The following is a 17,575-nucleotide window of genomic DNA, read 5'->3' as shown; positions in this document are numbered from 1 at the left end:
AGAGAGGTTATGTTTCAGTTGTATGGGTGTAAGTGGGGCCACACCTGGGATACTGGGCACAGACCTGGTCAGCTTTCCTACATAAAGGACATAGTAACACCAGGAGCCGTCAGAAGGAGATTCGCCAGCATAACTCCTAGCGTGAGAGGGTTGGCCTTAACAAGACAGGCTGGTCATTTTGGGTCTGTCTTCAAAGTTCAAAGTATATTTTATTTTCAAAGTACAAATACCTCATCATCTCCAACCCTGAGACTCATTTTTTGCAGGCGTACACAGTAAATCCAAGAGGCATAATGGAATCAATGAAAAGCCACCCCCAACAGGACGGACAACCAGTGTGTGAGAGGCAACAAGCTGTGCAAATACAAAAGGAAAAGAAAGAAATAATAATAATAATAAATAAATAGGCAATAAATATCGAAAACATGGGATGAGGAGTCCTTGAAAGTGAGTCCGTAGGATGTAGGAACATTTTCAGTGACGGGGCAAGTGAAGCTGAGTGAAGTTATCCCCTCTGGTTGAAGAGCCCAATGGTTGAGGGGTAGTAATCTGGTGGTGTGGGTCCTGAGGCTCCTCTACCTCCTTCCTGATGTTTCCCGGGGTTAGAAGAATGAGGAATGACTTTATTCACAATGCTAAAAGCTGGTAGCCCAGGAGTTAGCATGACGCTTTAACAGCACCAGCTGTAAGTTCGGGATTCGAATCCCACTGCTGTCTATAGATAGCTTGCTCAGTCTCCGCCATGACCGCATGGGTTTCTGGGTACCTCCATTCCAATTCCAAAGATGTATGGGTTGGGGTTAGTAAGCTGCGGAGTGATATGTTGGCGTCAGAAGCGTGGCGACACTTCTGGGCTGCCCAGGACAACCCTCGTTGATTTGATGTGACGTAAACAACATATTTCTCTTCTCTGTATGTTTCGATGTACATGTGACAAATAAAATTAATCTTTACTCTTTAATCTTTACTCTTTACTCTTTATCTTTAATCTTTAAGTTCCTGGGGGGGGGGGTTTGACGGGGAAGATGTTCAGATGTTCCCACCGGAGGGAGAGTTATAAACATGGAACACGGACTCTGAATAAGGATCCGGTCACTTAACGCTGAGATGTGCAGAAATGTCTTCTCTCAGAGGGAGGTGAATCTCCAGAAATCCCTGCCTCCGAGGGCAGTGGGGAGCGGATCGTTGGATATCCGTATGGTTACGGATAAGTGTCAGAAAGATTCAGGGATCGAGGGTTATGGGGAACTGGTAGAGAAGAGGAGGTGAGATCAGCCATAAGTAGGCTGATGATGGATAGGGCAGGATGGAGGGGCCTTCTTCCATGTTCATGCTCTTGGTGGAGCAATAATGGTGGTGAGTGAAATAAAGGCAGCGGCTCACTGAGTCATACAGCACAGAAACAGGACCTGCGGCCCCACTGGTCCACGCTGACCACAGCATTCCCACTGCTAGTCCAGCTGCCTGCACTCATCCCCTAACCTTCCACGGCCCTGTCCAAATGCCTCTGTAGTGTTGTAATTGTACCCACCTCAACCACTTCCTCTGGCAGCTCAACCCTCCGGGTGAAGAAGTTACCTCGCAGGTCTCTTTTAAATCGCTCCCCTCTTATCTTGTATCTGTGCCCTCTGGTTTTGTACACCCCAGCCCTGGGGGAAAGACTATGACCGTCCACTTCTATGAGGTCACCCCTCGTTCTGCTGTTCTCCAGGGAATAAAGATCTCATGTGGTCAACCTCTCCCTGAAACTCAAGTCCCCTGTCAGGATCCGAATCAGGTTTATCATCACCGACGTGCGTCATGAAATGTGTCATTCTGTAGCAGCAGTACAGTGCAATTCATAAAGTACTGCATGCTATAGATTCAAAACATTATAAACAAATACATAGTACAAAAAGTCAGGTAGAGTTCATGGGTTCATGGTCAATTCAGAAATCTGATAGTGGAGGCGTAAAAGCTGATCCCATAAGTAGGTGTCTTCAGCTGCTGTAATTCCTCCTTGATGGTAGTCATGAGGTAAGTGTATATCCCAGATGGTGGAGGATGAGGAATATAGTCCAAGCAGTATCCTTATAAATCTCTTCTGCACCCTCTCCAGCTTGACAACAACTTTCCTATAACAGGGTGACCAAGACGGAGCACAATATTCCACTTGTGGCCTCACCACAACATACACTATACAACTGCAACATAATTTCCTACCCCTAAACCCTGACTGATGAAGGGTATAGTGCTAACTGCCTTCGTCACCTCCCTCTCGACCTGCAGGCTGCTTTCAGTGAACCTCTTGGCACAACGGTGTGGACCGAAGAGCCTGTTCCCGTGCGGCACTGTTCGATGCCCATTTTCTAAGTTAACTGTGCACTTGTACTCCCAGCTCCCTCTGTTCCACAACTTTGTCAGTGCACCGACAGTCACTGTATAGGTCCTACCCTGGTTTGACTGTCCAAAATGTAACACCTCACACTTACAAAGTGCAACAGGAACTCAGCAGGCCAGGCAGCATCTATGGAAAAAAGTACAGTCGACGTTTTTCCACAGATGCTGCCTGGCCTGCAGAGTTCCTCCAGCATTTTGTGTCTGTGTGTTGCTCGGATTTCCAGCATCTGCAGATTTTCTCTTGTATGTCACCTCAGACTTATCCAAGTTGAAATCTATTTGCCATCCCTCAATCCATCTCCCTAAGCTTGGTCTTGATATTTATTTAGTATTGTCACTTATGAAAGATACAGTGAACATCTTGCCCTGCACGCAGTTCATACAGACACACTACACTGAGGAACAAGGTACAACAATAACAATGCAGAGTAAAGTGTTAAAGCAACAGAGGCACTGCGAGATCATAACGAGGTAGATTGTGAGGTCAAGAGACTGTCTTATCATCCAATACTCTTCGTAAGTCACTGTAACCTGTTTTCTTGTTACATAGAACATAAAACATAGAACATGGTAGAGCACCCAGCACCCTCTGTGTGAGGGCCAGTCACTGTGCAACTGGACAGAATTACTGATTATTCTATATGTGGACCAGTCACTGTGTCACTGTTTATTCAGGACGGGGGCCAGTCACTGTGTAACTGTATAGAATTACTGATTATTCCGTGCAGGGGTCTCTGTGTCAGTGCGTAGACCTGGCTAAATTTTTGCTGCAATTATATCTGCCTGGATGAGTCGTTCTGTATAGAAAGCAGACCCCAATGCCTGCTTTCCATACAAGGAGAGGATCTGAGTTGCCGCTGGTTCTGTGGGACTTATAAGGTCCTGTTCAGCCTGAAGAACATTGTTCAAATATTAATCAATCCAACATGCACCCAGCCTATCCGAAGATTCCCCCAGCAGGCAAGCTGCAGAATAAATGGCACACAGATTTAAAGCCTTGGTCAGAAGACACAAGGAAGACAGAAGACTCGTCATGTAGAGTGCAGATGGTTACTGGCCCAGTGCTGTCCGGTCTGTCTGTGCGATCTATGACAATTACTTTATTTATTAAGAGGTACAGCACGGAACAGCCCCTCGAGCCCCACCACCAGCGACCCACCTGTTTAACTCCAGCCTAATCCTACGGCAACTTGCAATGACCAATTAACCTACAAACTGGTGTGTCTTTAGACTGTGGGAGGAAACTGCAGCACTGGCTTGAACTGTGATCAATGTTCCATGTTTGTATCATTGTATACACCTCTATCAGACCACCTCTCATTCTCCGCTCTGAAGAGAAAAGCCCCAGCTCGCTCAGCTATCCTCATAAGACATGCTCTCCAATCCAGGCAGCATCTTGGTAAATCTCCTCTGCACCCTCTCTGAAGCCTCGACATTCTTCCCACAGTCAGGTGACCAGAACTGAACACAATATTCCCAAGTGTGGTCTAACCGGGGTTTCATGGAGCAGCAGACCCCAGCCTTTGCCACAAGTGAGGATGCGGTCGGCAGATGTGGGGGACACCTGGGAAGGTGGCTGTGGGCATTGGAGGTCAAACGTTCCAGGTCCAGAACACCTCTGCAGGAGACGCCATGGACTGTGGAAGCTGAAATCTACAGCAATGCACAGAGTGCTGAAGGAACTCGGTGGGTCATGCAGCATCTACGGGTGGATATAGACAGTCAACGGTTTTGGTCTATTTTGGCCTCAGAGCCTCCACAGGGCAGTGTCCTGGGTCCCCTGGGTCCAAGTCTACAGCACAAGACATTTACCAGCTGGAAATCTGCGACACTCACAAAATACTGAAGGAACTCAGTAGGTCAGATAGCATCTTTGATACAGCACCGTACGGGCCCTCCCGGTCCATCGAGCCAACACAGTCCATTTACACCCATATGACTAATCAACCAATTAACCCGTATGACTTTGGAATGCAGGAGGAAACCGGAGCACTCGGAGGAAACCAGTAGGGTCACGGGGAGAATGTACACTCCTTACGGACGTCAGCGGGAATTAAACCCCGTTCGCTGATACTGGTGCTTAAAGCAGTATGCTAATCACTATGATGGCTTGCTTAGAACATAGAACGCAGAACAGTACAGCACTTGACATGCCTGACCGACAGACCATAATCATTAAGCATAGGCAGCAACATTTCCACTACGATTATCGCAGTTCCGAGGAGCGTACATCACCAATATCCCCTACTGGTCCAATCATGTTGACATCACAACCAAGAGAGCTCACCAATGCCTCTATTTCCTCAGGAGGCTAAAGAAATTTGGCACGTCCCCTTTGACCTTCACCAATATTTATCAATTCACCTTAGAAAGCGCCCTGTCCAGATGCATCACAGCTTGGGACTGCAAATTCTCTGCTCGTGATCGCAGAGAGTTGTGGGCACAGCCCAGCACATCACGGGAACTAGCCTCCCCTCCACGGATTCTGTCTACACTGGCTCAGTAAATCGAAGATGATACAAAAGCCTGAAAGCACGTTCCACCAGGTTGAAGAACAGCTTCTATCCCGCTGTTATAAGACTTCTGAACAGTTCCCTAATATGATAAGATAGACTCTTCACCTCACCATCTACATTATTATGATCTTGCACCTTATTGTCTACCTGTACTGCACCTTCTCTGGAACTGTAACACTTTATTCTGCACCCTGTTATTGTTTTCCCTTGTTCTACCTCAATATACAGTGTAATGATCTGATCTGTATCGATAGGATGCAAAGCAGGGTAAATGCAAGCAGGCTTTTTTCACTGAGGTTGAACTTGGATGTGGGGACAATTTCATTATTTAGCACAAGTTTGGGTAAGTACACAGATTGAAAGGTTATGGAGGGCAATGATCCAGGCACAAGACTAGTCAGAAAAATACTTCAGCATGGGCTAGATGGGCCGAACAGCCCGTTTCTGTACCATAGGATTCTTTGACATTTGACAATAATAAACCAATTTACCAATTTTCTGTTTTTCATTTTAGATTTCTAGCATCTTCGTCATCTTTTCTTCGGAAAGGAAGATGTTAGAGGTCGTGAATGAAAGAGAGACTGAGAGTAGGGAGAACGTAGACAGAGTTAGCAGGGTGGGGCTGGGGGAGAGAAAGGACAGGGAGCCTGAAGCTAATACCGGGGGTTAGGGAAAGGGACCCTTTTCAATTGAAGCTGAAAAACCACCATCTGAAACTCTCCAGTCACTACTTTTTTCCTCTGCCATATTAAGGAATTAGATCAGAACACAGAACACACAGCACAGGAACAGGCCCTTCAGCCCACAATGCTGTCCCAAACCAATTAAATTAGGAATCAAATGGCCAACTAAACTAATCTCTTCTGCCTACACAACGTCCATATCCTTTTATTTCCTCACATTCGCATGTCTATTTAAATGTCTCTCACTGCCTCGACTAATAAAGGCAAGTATGCTAAACACATTCTTATTACAGTTAGAGCGAGAGAGCAGTCAGGCAAGGTTCCTGGATGTTTCTGTGTGGGAAATGTTCGCACAAAGTCCAATCTCACAGATGTCCACACCCAACTCGGAGTCAAGTCAGCGACCGGGAGCCAGGACCCAGTGACTCCTGGCTTCGAGTAAGAGAGGGAGAATCTGCTGGGACTCCTGCTCCTGATAACAGTGACTCCCGACTAAAAGAGCAGTGGAGTTGTCGAGCACAGTCCCCACTCATGATCACTGACCACTGCCTCCCAGCTTCGAGAGAGAGGGGTAGCTTGTTAGGATTCGGGGTCCTGACCACTGCCAAGTAACCCCTGCGAGGCAGAGACAGGGGAGACAAGGCAGCCGCTGACCTGACTCCTTCAGTGAGGGTGACCTTCGTATGGAATTCTACAAACAGAAAACATCCACCACACCACAGTCAGTGCGGTCCAGGGTCTCCTTGGGCTGATACCCAGGACCAGTCGGAGGGTGTTCCCCAACAGGTCAGTGACCGCTCCTGCAAGCCTCAACTACAACTCTAGCCCACTGCGTAACGGTGGACGGCTGAAGCCAGCCTCACCTCCCCCCCCCCCCCCCCCCCACCTCTGCCTGTTTGTCGAGTTCTGCTGACCTCCAGTGCAAAACTACATGTCCTTTTGCTTCAGTTAGGAGGTGGCAGAGGGCCAGATCGCGGAACGTTTGCTGAATCTGCAGACTGTTCTCTGATACTCCCTGCTTTTGGGAGGCGTAAATCAGTGCCGAAAGAGAAAGAGAATGATTTACCTGACAAGTGAAGGGTTCAGCAATGCTTGTCCATGTCTGCATGATTGCCGGGGCTGCAGCTCAATGCCAGTTTTGCATCTGCTCTGCGCACAGACGCAGCTTTGGCTGAAGCTATTGTACAGAGGAAGCCCGGCTCCACACACCCTCCCGAATGGGTTCTTAACATGCGCTTCCTTTCAAGTCTGGCTCGCATTTTACAGCGCATTCCTGCCGCTGCTGGCAAGTGCACAGTTCCTGCGAGCAGAGAGTGTGCACGCCACCCAAATGCGCACAGGTCTCTTGCACCCCCTGAGCACTGGCAGGGGTCCAAACACAGTTACCGAGCGCGCACCAAAGGGAGACGGAAGTGTACACACAGATGTACATCGGCACCTGAGCCGGCTGCATTACTGGCTCAGTCTGGTGCAACAGGCACGCACACACACACACGCACACACACAACACAGACCAACCCTGGCTTTGGTAGGATTAGAGTCAAAGGGCACCACTGCACAGAAACAGGCCCTTTGGCCCATCTACTGCATGCCAAAATGTTATTCTGCCTAGTCCATTAATCCACATTGGACCATAGCCCTCCACACACCAACCCACAGCATTGAAAAGTGTACGGTCATGCACTTTGGTAGAAGTAATGAAGGCATAGAATACTTTCTAAATGGGGAGCAAATTCAGATATCAGTGGTGCAATGGGACTTGGCAGCCCTCATGCAGGATTCCCTAAAGGTTAACTTGCAGGTTGAGCTGGTGGTAAGGAAGGCAAATTTAATGTTAGCATTCATTCAAAAGCAAGATATAATATTGAGGCTTTGTAAGGCTTTGGTCAGGTCACACTTGGTGAATAGTGAGCAGTTTTGGGCCTCTTGTCTAAGAAAGGATGTGCTGGCATTGGAGAGGGTCCAGAGGAGGTTCACGGGAATGAGTGGGCTCACGCTTGAGGAGAACGTAATGGTTTGGACCTTTACTCGCTGGAGTTCGGAAGAGTGTGCAGGGATCTCACTGAAGCCAATTGAATTTTGAAAGGTCTAGATGGAGTGATGGGGAAAGAATGTTTCCTACCGTGGAAGAGGGCACAGCTGCAGAATAGAAGAATGTCCCTTTAGAACAGAGATCAGGAGGGATTTATTTAGCCAGAGGATGGTGAATCTGTGGAATTCATTGCCACAGATGGCTGTGGAGGCCAAGTCACTGGGTATTTTTGAAGTGGAGGTTGGTAGGCTTTTGATTAGTCAGGGCGTCAAAAGTAATCAGGAAAAGACAAGAGAATGGGGTTGAGAGGGAAAATAAATCAGCCACGAAGGAATGGAAGAGCAGACTCAGTGGGCTGAATGGCCTAATTCTGCTCCTATGTCTTATGGTCTTGTGGGCTGCTCTTCCTCAGAACCATGTGATACACACCCTTCTGGTGTGCCCTAACCAACACAGGCCCCACCCACCTTGCACACTCATCTGTTCACACCCATGTGACTCACTTCCCCAGTGGCACCAATGGCCATTTCCGAACGCTTGCTCTCAAGGTGTTGCCTTCCCCTCCTGGCCCCGCTAACAGTGCTTAACTCTTGTTTGCATTCTGCTCTAAAGGTTCCTTGGAGACCACTTTGATGTTCCCGTCCAGAACACTGCTTCCTACCAAAAACAAACAGTGCGGAGAGCAGAAATGACGGGAAGTGCCAACGCCAAGTGGGAAAACAAGTTCACCAACAGGGGATGTTTGCCTGAGGCAAGAGCTGCAGAGAGGGCCACGCCCGCACACAACAACAGAAACATGTCCATCGAACACAGGACAAACCCTTTGGCCCACGGTGTTGAGCCAACCTTATAACCTACTCTAAGATAAATCTACTCCTTCTCTCCTAGAGAGACCTCCTTTTTTCTATCATCTATCTGCCTGTCTAAGTTAAAGAAACTTATCTTCAAGTTTCTCTATACGTTCTAAATAAGTATATCTTATTTTTAGTAACACACACAAAATGCTGGAGGAACTCAGCAGGTCAAGCAGCATCTATGGAGGAGGATACACAGTCAACGTTCCAGGCCAAGATCCTTCATCAGGCTGAAAAGGAAAGGGAAGAGGTGTGCAGAGGGGAAGAGGTGTGGGGAGGGGAAGGAGTACAAGCTGGAAGGTGAAAGGTGAAGCCAGATGAGGGGGGAAGATGCGGAATGTTCTCCTGGAGAGGGGGAGCCCAGGGAAACACAGACAATAGTTGGACGGGAAACAGGTGGCGGGCGTTGGGCGAGTGGGAGCAAGGGAAATTCAACCCAAAGGCACACTCAAGAGAGTCAGACAGCACATAATTCAGTACAACTTCTCCATGTCAACCAAGATTCCCATCTAAGTTAGTCCCGTTTGCCCAGGTTTGACTCAAAACCTTTCCTGTCCAAATGCTTGTTAAATCTTGTTATTGTACTTGCCTTTTTTTCCATCTACACTAGGTCCGTCCTCTCCTACGCCAGAGGAGAGTACTTTCTCTGCAGATGTTAATTAGTTGGAATCAAAGTTGGAATTGGTTTATTACTGTCACATGTACTGAAATACAGTGAAAAACTCTGATCTCAAACTTCCACTGCCTTGCGGCTATACCCACCCATGGGGAAGGCTTCGGAAGTAAATCCCAAGGGAAAAATCCTGAGCTGGAACCCCTAAATCAATGCTGACTGGCAACTCCTGCATCACTGCCGGTGCCAAACTGTGTCGGCCTCTGCCGTCCCTTTGGGTTCATCAGATGCGTGGAGAGGGGGAGCTTGCTACATGGGCGACAGCTTGCTCTCCATATTGTACTGCCCAGGCCTGCGTATCCTGACAGCTAGGATGCAACAGCCCATGGTCAACCCTGACCGATAGAAGCCTAGTACTATTACATAATAAAATATTATTTGCAAGAATAAACTGTGCAAACCACTTCCATTCTTACAATCAGACTCCATGTGCTGCTACCTTCCTGCAAGCCAATAGAACTGATGCCACTCATATGGGTCCCAGAGGTGGTGCATTTCTCCAATAATTGAGGGGCCCCAGGGAATAAAGTTTTAACCTATTCAACTCTATAACTCGGATTCTCAAGACCTGGCAACATCCTTGTTAATTTTCTCTGCACCCTTTCAAACTTATTCACTCTTTAAGAAGAGAGGGAGGCAGAAGATAGGAAATTACAGGCCAGTTAGCCTGACGTCAGTGGTCGGAAAGGTGTTGGAGTCCATTATTAAGGATGTACTTGGATGTACATGATAAAGTAGGTCATAGTTGGTATGTTTGCCTTAAGGGGAAATATTGCCTACTGGAATTCTTTGAGGAAATATCACGGAGGATAGTCTAAGGAGAGTTAGTGAACGTAGTTTATTTGGATTTTTAGAAGGCCCTTAACAAGGTAAGAGCCCGTGGTATTACAGGAAAGATATTAGCATGGATACAGCCAGGAGACAAAGAGTGGGAATAAAGAGGGCCTATTCTGGTTGACTGTCGGAGACTAGTGGAGTTCTGCAGGGCTCAGTATTGAGACCACTTCTTTTTCCACTATATATCAATGATCTGGGTAACAGAATCAATGGTTTTGTGCCCAGGTTTGTGGACGATACAAAAGTAGGTGGAGGGGCAGGTAGTGTTGAGATAGCAGGGTCTCTGCACAATGTCTGGGACAGATTGGGGGAATGGGCAAAGAAGTGGCAGATGGAATATAGTGCAGGAAAGTGTATGGTCAGGTATTTTGGTAGAAGGATTAAAGTTTCTAAATGAGGAGAAAATTTTAAAATCAACCTTGTGCAGGATTCCCTAAAGGTTAACTTGCAGATCGAGTCAGTGGTGAGGAAGGTAAATACAATGTTAGCATTCATTTTGAGAGGACTAGAATACAACAGCAAGTGTGGGATGCTGAGGCTTTATGAGGCATTGGGCAGACCACTCTTGAAATATTGTGAGCAGTTTTGGACCTCTTATCGAAGAAAAAAATATGCTGGCATTGGAGAGGGTCCAGAGGAGGGCCACAAGAATGATCCTGGGAATGAAAGGGTTAAAGTATGAGGATTGTTTGATGGCTTGCGTCTGTCCTCACTGAAATGGAAGAAGAAGAGAAAAGCCCTTAACTGTGAGTGGAGTCATCGGGACGCCATCGTGATGGTGTTTTTCAGCAGGCTTTCTTATTTTCACAAGGCCGATTTGCTAGCTTGACGCTCAACCCAGCACGGATGGAAAGCGTGCAAGGGGGCCGGCTGGACTCGAACTCAGGAGCCTTCGCTCCGAAGTGCGGCACCGATGCCACCATGCCACCAGCAGGCTAATCACTACTGAATTGGGGAGCAGGGAAAATCTCAGTGAAATCATTCAAATATTTAATGGCTTGGATACAGTGGACGTGGAGAAGATGTTCCTGTAGCTTAGGAATCTAAGACCAGAGGACACAGCCTCATAACAGAGGGATGTCCATTTACACAGAGATGAGGAGGAATTTCTTTAGCCAGAGGGTGGTGAGTTCTTTGCCACTGATGGCTTTGGAGGCCAAGTCATTGAGTATATTTAAAGTGGAGGTTAATAGGTTCTTGATTAGTCAGGGCATCAAAGGTTACAGGGAGGAGGCAGGAGAGTGGGATGGGAAGGATAAAACTTGATGGGCCAAATGGCCTATGGTCTTATTGATTGATATCTCTCCTATAGGTTGAAAACCAGAACTGCACACAGTACTCCAAACCTATGACCTCCAGATCTAGTCTCACCCAACCTGATGCAAAAAGCCTGCATGCATTCACCCTACCTATACACTCTATGATTTTGTATACCTCTACAAGACCTCCCCTCATTCTCCTGCACTCTAGGGAATAAAGTCCTGGCCTATTCAACCTTTCCCTGTAACTCATGTCCTCAAGTTTCTGTCAAAAGCCTTGTAAATTTTCACCGAACTCTTCTAACCCAGGGAGAATGCTCATTCGTTTATACAGAAGTTGGAACGAACTCAGTGATGTATCCAACTGTTCAGCCCTTGTCTCATTAAATGGTTAAGAAAACTCTCAGTAGTCACGCAAAGTTTTCTGTAGTGGCTGCTGGAACCTCATTAATGCTCAGCCAATAAGAAAGCAGCCTGCTGCTGGTCAAGGAACAAAATAGGAAGAGACTGGGTGGAGAGAGTTTCCTGACCCATCTCCGGGGATTTCTGCCTGTACATCAACCAGAAAGAAGCCCAGCTTCAGCACTTTCTCTGCGACTGTAACACTTCATTCTGTTATTGTTTTACCTTCTCCTACCTCAATACACTGTGTAATCATCTGATCTTTATGAAGAGAATACGAGACAAGCTCTTCACGGTATCTCGGTACAGGTGACAGTGATAAACCAATACCAATACCCTTACTGAAGTCCATACGGATGGAATCTTCCAGCCTGCCCTCATTCCTTCCTGGTGACCTCTCCAAAACACTCAATTGAAGAGGCTGATGAGGGCTAGTTTGGGGTATTGTGAGCAGCTCTGGTCACCTTCCTACAATAAAAATGTCAATAAGATTGAAAGAGTACAGAGAAAATTTACAAGGATGTGGCCAGGACTTGAGGACTTGAGTTATAAGGAAAGGCTAAATAGGTTAGGACTTTATTCCATGGAGCATAGGAGAGTGATGGGAGATTTGATAGAGGTATATAAAATTATGAGGGGTATAGATAGGGTAGCATCCCACTGAGACGGTGTAGGCTAGAACCAGAGGTCATAGGTTAAGGGTGAAAGGTGAAAAATTTAAGGGCAACCTGAAGGAGAACTTCTTCACTCAGAGGGTGTTGTGAGTGTGGAACACTTGAGAAGCGTAGATATGTATATGGATGGTAGGGATGTCTTGAGGCTCCTGCACCTCCTCCTTGATGGTAGCAATGAGAAAAGAGCATGTCCTGGGTAACTGAGGTACTGAATGAAGGATGCCATCTTTCTGAGGCCTCACCTCAAAAGGGGAAAAAGCAGGTAGGTAGAGATGAGGCCGTGGCCAGATCAGCCATGATCTTATTGAATGGTGGAGCAGGCTCAACGGGCCAGATGGCCGACTCCTGCTTGTATGTCTTATGTTCTTATGTCTATTGAAGATGCCCTCGATGGGGAGGCGATGGAGTTGACTGAGTCTGCAGCCTCTGCAGTTTTCTCCGGTCCTGTTTATCAGTGTCTGCATACCAGATGGTGTTGCAACCAGACAGAATTGTCCATCTGCAGAAATTTGCGAGAGTCTTTGTGTCAAACCAAGTCTCCTCAAACTCCTAATGAAATATAGCCACTGCTGTGCCTTCATTGTAATTGTATTGACATGCTGGGCCCAGGACAGATCTCCAGAGATGCTAACAGCAGGAAATTGAAACTGCTCACCCTTTCCACTACTGACAGTCACACATACAGAAACATCAACCCGTCTTTCCAAACGCATACAAACCTTACCCTTCAGGGTCCCCTCCAGTAACTTGCCTACCACAGGTGTCAGGCTTACTGGTCTAAGGTTCATAGATTGTTCTTTGCTGTTCCTCTTACATAAAGGCACAATAATACCACCCCCCCCCACCCCCCATCTTCAGACACTTTTCACCCATGGCTAACAAATATCTCAGCCATTGTTCCAGCAGTTACTTACCCAGCTTCCCATGGCATTCGCAGTTAGACCTGATCAGACCCTGGAGTTTATCACTCACAGTTAGGCCTGATCAGACCCTGGAGTTTATCACTCACAGTTAGACCTGATCGGACCCTGGAGTTTATCATTCCTGGTTAGACCTGATCAGACCCTGGAGTTTATCACCCACAGTTAGACCTGATCGGACCCTGGAGTTTATCATTCCTGGTTAGACCTGATAAGGCCTTGGGGTTTATCCCTCCTGGTTAGACCTGATCGTTAAATGCAGACTATCCCAAGATGCTATTAACTATCTCAAGGCCTTGCTGTGTCATGGAATCATAGAGTTCTCTACCACAGAAACAGGTCCTTCAGCCCATCACATCCATGCTGACCCTTCTGACCATGTACACTACTCCCATTTGCCTGCATTAATTAGAATTAGGTTTATTATTGTCACATGTACTGAGATACAGTGAAAAACTGTCTTGCATTCTGTTCATATAGATCAGATCGTCGCACAGTGCATTGAAGCAGAACAAGGAAAAAGAATATCAGAATGCCGAATAAAATGCAGAAGTTACAGGGAAAGTACAGTGCAGGTAGACAAGATCTCAATGATAATCACAAGAGATTCTGTAGATGCTGGAAATCCAGAGCAACACACACAAAATGCTGGAGGAGTTTAGCAGGTCAGGCAGCATCAATGGAAATGAATGAGCAGTCAATGTTTCGGGTTGAGGACCTTCATTGGGATATCACGTTCATAGTTGAGAACCCCAGGTCTAAACCATTCCAAACCAATCAAACATTGGAATTGTTCATACCTCTATCTCTTCCTCTGGCAGCTCATTCTGTATACTCACCACCCCCTGCGTGAAGTGGTTGCCTCTCAAGTCTCTACTAAATCCTTCCCCTCCCACCTTAAACCTGTGTCCTCTACTTTTTGGCTTCCTTCACCTGGTATCCCAGGATCAACCCTGATTGTTGTAAACAGCAGCCCTGACTACTCAGAATCCAGGACAAAAGAATCCCAGGCCACACCCGGGGACTGAAATGGGAACTCTTGCAGTTCGCACTATATTAAAACAAGGAAGGACATTCCTGAACGCCTGCCAGCAGCATCACTCATCGGAGCCTGAGCGCACGCACGCACAGCTTGCTCAGAGTCCTGGACAGGACAGACCAGCACCGGTGAATCTGGGGAACTCAGGGCCATTGACAGCTGTGGAGGCCAAGTCACTGGGTATATTTAAATCAGAGGTTGGTAGGTTCTAGATTAGTCGGTATACCTAAAATTACAGAGAGAAGGCAGGAGAGTGGGGTTAAGAGGGATAATAAATCAGCCCATATTGGAATGTCAGAGCAGATTTGAATGGCTGAATGGCCAAAGTCTTCTCCTACGTCTTATAGTCATATGATCTAATCAATGCACAACAAGCCCCTTCCATCTCACCTACGCATGCACATACACAGACAGGCCACCAACCCCAGGAAAGGCCGTCTTTGGGCCTCCAGTAGGCTCGCTGACTTCAGAACTTTTACCCACTCAGACTGTACTCTCCCTGGTACTTTGAAAATCTCCATGCTTTCGCAATCTCACTGCCAGAATCTGTAATCCAAATGTTCAAGATTCCGGACGCCCAGGCAAGTGGCTCACTCTTCCACGCAGAATGTGAATCCCACTACAGGAAAGGTGTGGGGACTTTGCAGGGGGTGCAGAAGAGGTTTGCCAGGATGCTGGCTGGACTAGAGAGCAGGTGCTACAAGGAGAGGGTAGACAAGCTTGGGCATGTCACTAAAGACTCCCGCTGGAGATGTACCGTGCAAGAGCGTTCTCACTGTCTGCTGTGGAGGGGCCACTGCACAGGATTGGAAAAAGCTGTAGAAAGTTGTAAACTCAGCCAGCTCCATCTTGGGCACCAGCCTCCCAGCAATGAGGACACCTTCAAAAGGCAACACCTCAAAAAGGCAGTATCAATCATTCAGGACCCCCAGGGCATGCCCTTTTCTCATTGCTACCACCAGAAAGGAGGTACAGGGGCCTGAAGATACACACTCTAAGTTTTAGAGATGGCTTCTACCCTTCTGCCATCCAACTTCTGAATGCACAATGAACACTAGCTCACCATTTTTCACTCTCCTTTTTCACTACTTACTTAATATATTTATATATATTTCTTATTGTTAAGTTATCATTTTAAAAAATTATTATGTATTGCAATGTACTACTAGCACAGCACAACAGATTTCACAAGATATTAAACCTGTTTCTGATTCAGGTTCCCCTGGAGAAGAGGCAGAGGAGAGGCCTGACCTGTACAGGTCAGGTTATGATTAAAAAGTTGTGGGCACGCCTAGTTGGCACTAGAAACTTGGCGACATTTGCCGGCTGCCCTTGGCATGTCCTCGGACCTGACAGAAGGTTACAAATTCATGAGAGGCAGTGACAGGGTAGTCATTCAGAGCCTTTCTCCAAGTGAAATGTGAGAGGGTTTACAGGCAGAAGGGGCAAGTTTTAACGGGAGGTGTGGGGCAAGGGTTTTGCGCTGAGAGTGATGAGAGGCTGGAGTGTGACACCTGGAATGATGGTAGAGGCAGGTAGCATTGAACCATTTGAGAGGCTTTTAGATACACAAATGATGATTTAAAGATGAAATTTATTTGCCACATGTGTATCGAAACATCAAAACATACAGTACAGTGTTTGCGTCAACAACACACCACTGAAGTATGTGCTGGGGGCAGCCCACAAATGTTGCCAAGCTTCCTGTGCCAACCTAACATGCCCACAACTTACTAATCCCAACCCGTACGTCTTTGGACTGTGATAGGAAACCGGAGCACCCGGAGAAAACCCACACGGTCATGGGGACAACCTACAAACTCCTCACGGGCAGTGGCACGAATGGACCTCGGGCAGCAGACACTCTAAACCATTATGTGAACTGCTACATTACTGCACTGCCCCAGTGAGCAGGGATTGTGGAGGGATATGGAGAGTGTACAGACTGAAGGAGTCGTGTAATTAATATTTCAGCAATATTTGCGTAATCTTATATATATATTGCTTTATTAATAATTCCTGTTCATTTAGATAATTCATTACAGGATCATCACGCTATTATGTGATACGTAGGTGCCTCAATTAAAATAAATTCAAAGTTATACCTGCATTCCTGGACTCCTGTATTTTCTTTGAATTAGCTTAATGTTTTGAAGGTACAAAATCTAACAGAAGGAACTGGTTTTATCCAGAATTGTGTTTGGCGCAGATGTGACAGGCTAAGGGCCTGTTCCTGGGCTGTGTTCTTGGTGAGTATTTTACTCTCCGTGTACGCTGTGGCAGCATTATGCTAACTGCGTCACCCTGGAAGGCCTGCAGATCTATAGTTTTTGAGTGAGTCAGGGGATATGGAGACAGATAGCAAGGTGATGCTGAGCCAGACTCACACAGCATGGGAACAGATCCCTTTGGCCCAACTCGTCCACAGACCAAGGTGTCCGATCCAAGCCAGTCCCATTTGCCCACACCTATTAAACCTTGTCCAGAGGTCAGATGCCCGATGTCTGTGTGTCTGTGAGTCCGGGCCAGGGACTGGAGGTTGTAGGCCCAACGTCGGTGATTTTGAGAGTCCGGGCCAGGAACTGGAAGCCCGGAGGCCCAGAGGCAGCCCGTCCTGGGGTAGGAGGCCTGACTGTGTGTGTGAGAAGGTGGATGGGGAAGGGGCAGGTTTTGCCGTTGTTTTCCAGTTGTTATTGTTGCCTGGGTTGTTCAGCGGAACACTGTGCTTATGCTATGTTGGGGCCAGAATGTGAGCTTGTGTTGGATTTAACGCGAATGACACATTTCACTGTAAGTTCTGACGTACACACGATGAATAACTCTGAATCAGAAAATCTGAAGAGCCTCTCCTATCCATGTAGCTGTCCAAAAGTATGTTAGACGTTGTCATCATACCTGCCTCAACCACTCCCTCTGGCAGCTCATCACATACACTGACCACCCCCTATGTGAAGAAGATGCCCCTTGGGTCAATTTTCAAGCTTTCCCCATCACCTTATGCCCTCCGGTTCTTAAACAAGAGATTCTGCAGATGCCGAAAAAGTTGAACTACACACACACAAAACGCTGGAGGAACTCAGCGGGTCTGGCAGCATCTATGGAGGGGAATAAACAGTCAAAGCTTTTGGCTGAGCCCCTTAATCAGGACTGGAAAGGAAGGGGGCAAAAGCCAGAATAAGAAGGTGGGGGAGGGGAAGGGGGCAGGTGATGGGAGAGACCAGGTGAGGGGTAAAGTGGGTGGGTGGGGAAAGGGGACGAAGTAAAGAGATGGCAGGGGATAGGTGGAAGAGGTAAAGGGCTGCTCACC

The 17,575-nt window shown here is 47.2% G+C and overlaps 1 protein-coding gene across 15 annotated transcripts in view; it reads right to left on the bottom strand.

The window, feature by feature from the left end:
* LOC132392916 (tensin-1-like) overlaps window positions 1–17,575 on the bottom strand; it is a 389,673-nt gene that overhangs the window by 278,233 nt on the left and 93,865 nt on the right. For 2 of the 15 annotated variants that reach the window (XM_059967491.1, XM_059967495.1), the window contains exon 3: window positions 231–354. The exons of 9 other annotated variants lie outside the window; for them this stretch is intronic. In XM_059967491.1, the coding sequence (XP_059823474.1) occupies window positions 231–257 (27 nt within the window). In that variant the 5' untranslated portion in view covers window positions 258–354. Of the gene's footprint in view, window positions 1–230; window positions 355–6,644; window positions 7,156–17,575 lie in introns of those variants that run through there. 4 more of the 15 variants (XM_059967490.1, XM_059967492.1, XM_059967493.1 and 1 more) reach the window with 3 other exon arrangements.

Source organism: Hypanus sabinus, chromosome 4 (genome assembly GCF_030144855.1).
Source record: "Hypanus sabinus isolate sHypSab1 chromosome 4, sHypSab1.hap1, whole genome shotgun sequence".
Taxonomy (NCBI): Eukaryota; Metazoa; Chordata; class Chondrichthyes; order Myliobatiformes; family Dasyatidae; genus Hypanus; species Hypanus sabinus.
Note: the sequence above shows the minus strand (reverse complement) of the source record. Positions and strands in the feature narration are given on the sequence as shown.